The sequence below is a fragment of the Penaeus chinensis genome, chromosome 34, assembly GCF_019202785.1.
Source record: "Penaeus chinensis breed Huanghai No. 1 chromosome 34, ASM1920278v2, whole genome shotgun sequence".
NCBI classification, from domain to species: domain Eukaryota; kingdom Metazoa; phylum Arthropoda; class Malacostraca; order Decapoda; family Penaeidae; genus Penaeus; species Penaeus chinensis.
The window spans coordinates 1261107-1263427 of record NC_061852.1 but is presented as its reverse complement, the minus strand read 5'-3'; the positions used below and the strand labels follow the sequence as shown (position 1 = coordinate 1263427).

The 2321-nt window shown below is 36.9% G+C and overlaps 1 protein-coding gene across 1 annotated transcript in view; it reads right to left on the bottom strand.

The window, feature by feature from the left end:
- The window catches only part of LOC125043834 (guanine nucleotide-binding protein subunit gamma 4-like), a 7759-nt gene extending 5911 nt beyond the window's left edge, over positions 1–1848 (bottom strand). The window contains exon 1 of the mRNA XM_047640162.1: positions 1596–1848. Within this exon, the coding sequence (XP_047496118.1) occupies positions 1596–1682 (87 nt within the window). The 5' untranslated portion in view covers positions 1683–1848. The remainder of the gene's footprint in view (positions 1–1595) is intronic.
- Between the last annotated feature and the right edge of the window lie 473 nt (positions 1849–2321).

Below are 2321 nucleotides of genomic sequence, written 5' to 3'. Positions count from 1 at the left end.
TTCCTTATATATTCCCTTATCCCATTTTATTCTCTCTGTTCTGTTTTTCTATTCCTTTATCGTTATATCCATTAGCCATAGAATATTCCCGAATCAAAGAATGTTTTGATTTTTTCCAGACTTTCAGTTTGTTTGTGTTTGTCTGTGTATGTAAGATTTAAATGCCTGTGTGTATAAGGTTTAAATGCCTGTGTGTGCAGGGTTTACATTTCTGTGTGTAAGGTTTACATGTGTGTGTGTGCAAGGTTTAAACGCCTGCGTGCGTAAAGTCTAAGCAACGAACAATCAAAAAGAAAGTATAGTTACCCTTTGCACAAACTAATATGAAAAATGGACGAAGTGGTGTGGAATAGCGAGGCAAAGTAGTTAGCATTGTAATCTGGTGTTAACAGAGATAAGTGTTCAGTTCCTCTGTAACCACAGGTAAATATAATGATAGTTTTTTTTTCAGATTGTACAAATAAAATTATTGGTTTAACTTTTTTTTACTTGTTATTGATTTTCCTTTCCTTTTCTTGTTCTTTATTCCCATTCTGTTTCTTTTCTTTTTCCTTTTCTTTTTAACTTGTTCTTTATTCCCCTTCCTTTTTCCTGTTCTTTATTCCCCTTCCTTTTTCCTGTTCTTTATTCTCCTTCATCTTAACCTGTTCCTGACTCCTCTTTCTTTATTCTTGTTCTTTACCTCCATTCTCTTTATCTGTTCATTACTTTCTTTCTTTTTTCATTAATTTTTATATTTAGACCTTACTTTTTTCTACCTGTTCTTTACCATCTCTCTTTTCAAACTATGTGTTAAATCCATACCTTTTCTTCTGTATTTTACCTCCCTTTCAGTTAATTTGCTTCCCCTTTTTATTACTCGTTGTTTTACCCTACACTTTATTATATTCTCTAATTATATATATATATATACATATATGTAAATATATACACATGTATATTCCTTTTCGCCTGTTCTTTACCTCACTCCCTTTCTTTTGTTCTTTTCCTCTCCTCATAATTTCTCTTATCCTCTTCTCTTTCATCTGTTCTTTACCTTTACCTTTAGCGTTTTTTCTCTTTACTTCGCTTCCTCTTTATCGGTCTTTACCAAATCATTCGTTACTCCCCTGTTATTATCATGTCTTCTTTTAATCAGTCCTTTACCTTCCTCCTTTTTATCTGTGATTTGCCTTCCTTCCCTTTCATCTGTTCTTTACTTCCTTTCCTAGCCTCTTTTTAACGTCTGTTCCTAACCTCGATTCTTCTTCTCATTTTCTTTATCTCCTTTATATCTACTCTTTACCAGCTACCTTTTTTCTTTCTTCTCATTATGATTTCATATTATTTTTCTACTTTCCTTCCTCTTCCTCTCTCTCTCTCTCTCTCTCTCCCTCTCTCTCTCTCTCTCTCTCTCTCTCTCTCTCTCTCTCTCTCTCTCTCTCTCTCTCTCTCTCTCTCTCTCTCTCTCTTCTCTCTCGCTCTCGCTCTCGCTCTCGCTCTCTCTCTCTCTCTCTCTCTCTCTCTCTCTCTCTCTCTCTCTTTTATTCACACTACGATTAAGCTCCAGTGTATCTGCGTTGCTCGTGGACCGTAATGAAACACTCTTCACTTACCTTCCCCTCCTGAAGTTCGGCGATAACCGACGCCATCAGGAGCAGCGCACAGACCCAGAACTTCGGGAAGAACAAACCCAGCTTCATGGCGGCGGCTGAAGACCCGAGGGGCGTCCTGCAGGCGAGTGAGACTGATGAGAAGATGGGCGGATGGGTGTGGCGTTCGGGCGAGTGGTGGCGAAGAGCCTCTCGACGCCACGGCTGTTGGCTGTGTGAGTGAGCGGACAGAGCGTTTCGGAAAAGGTTCAAGCAAGGGGATGCTGTTGGATGTGTGGTTTGCCTATCGATGTTCTTTTTTATCAATTATTGTTTCACGTGTTTGACTGCAGGTGTGGTCTATTAAGGCCTTCCAGAGTCAACGACCGGATGTGAAGGCTAAAAAAGGAAAGGGAAAAGGCGCATTTTTTGTAATACATAAATAATGTTCAGATCTACCGATATATATTTTCTTCTAATCATTTGTCTTTTTTTTCGTTTCCTATAAACACTTGGGTTTGCCTGATAATAGCAACATGTGTTGATTTTCTTTTTTAATATATACATATATTTTTTTTTTCTTCAAAATGTTACACTTAAACACGTCTATTCATTTGATGTCATTCTTGCAATAGGAATTTGACTACATGTGTAACGTATATTTATAATGATAATTTCGCAAACAAGATAATTATATTAAAAGCACAATAATAATCGTAAAAACAATTACAGCATAAAAAAAAAACATCA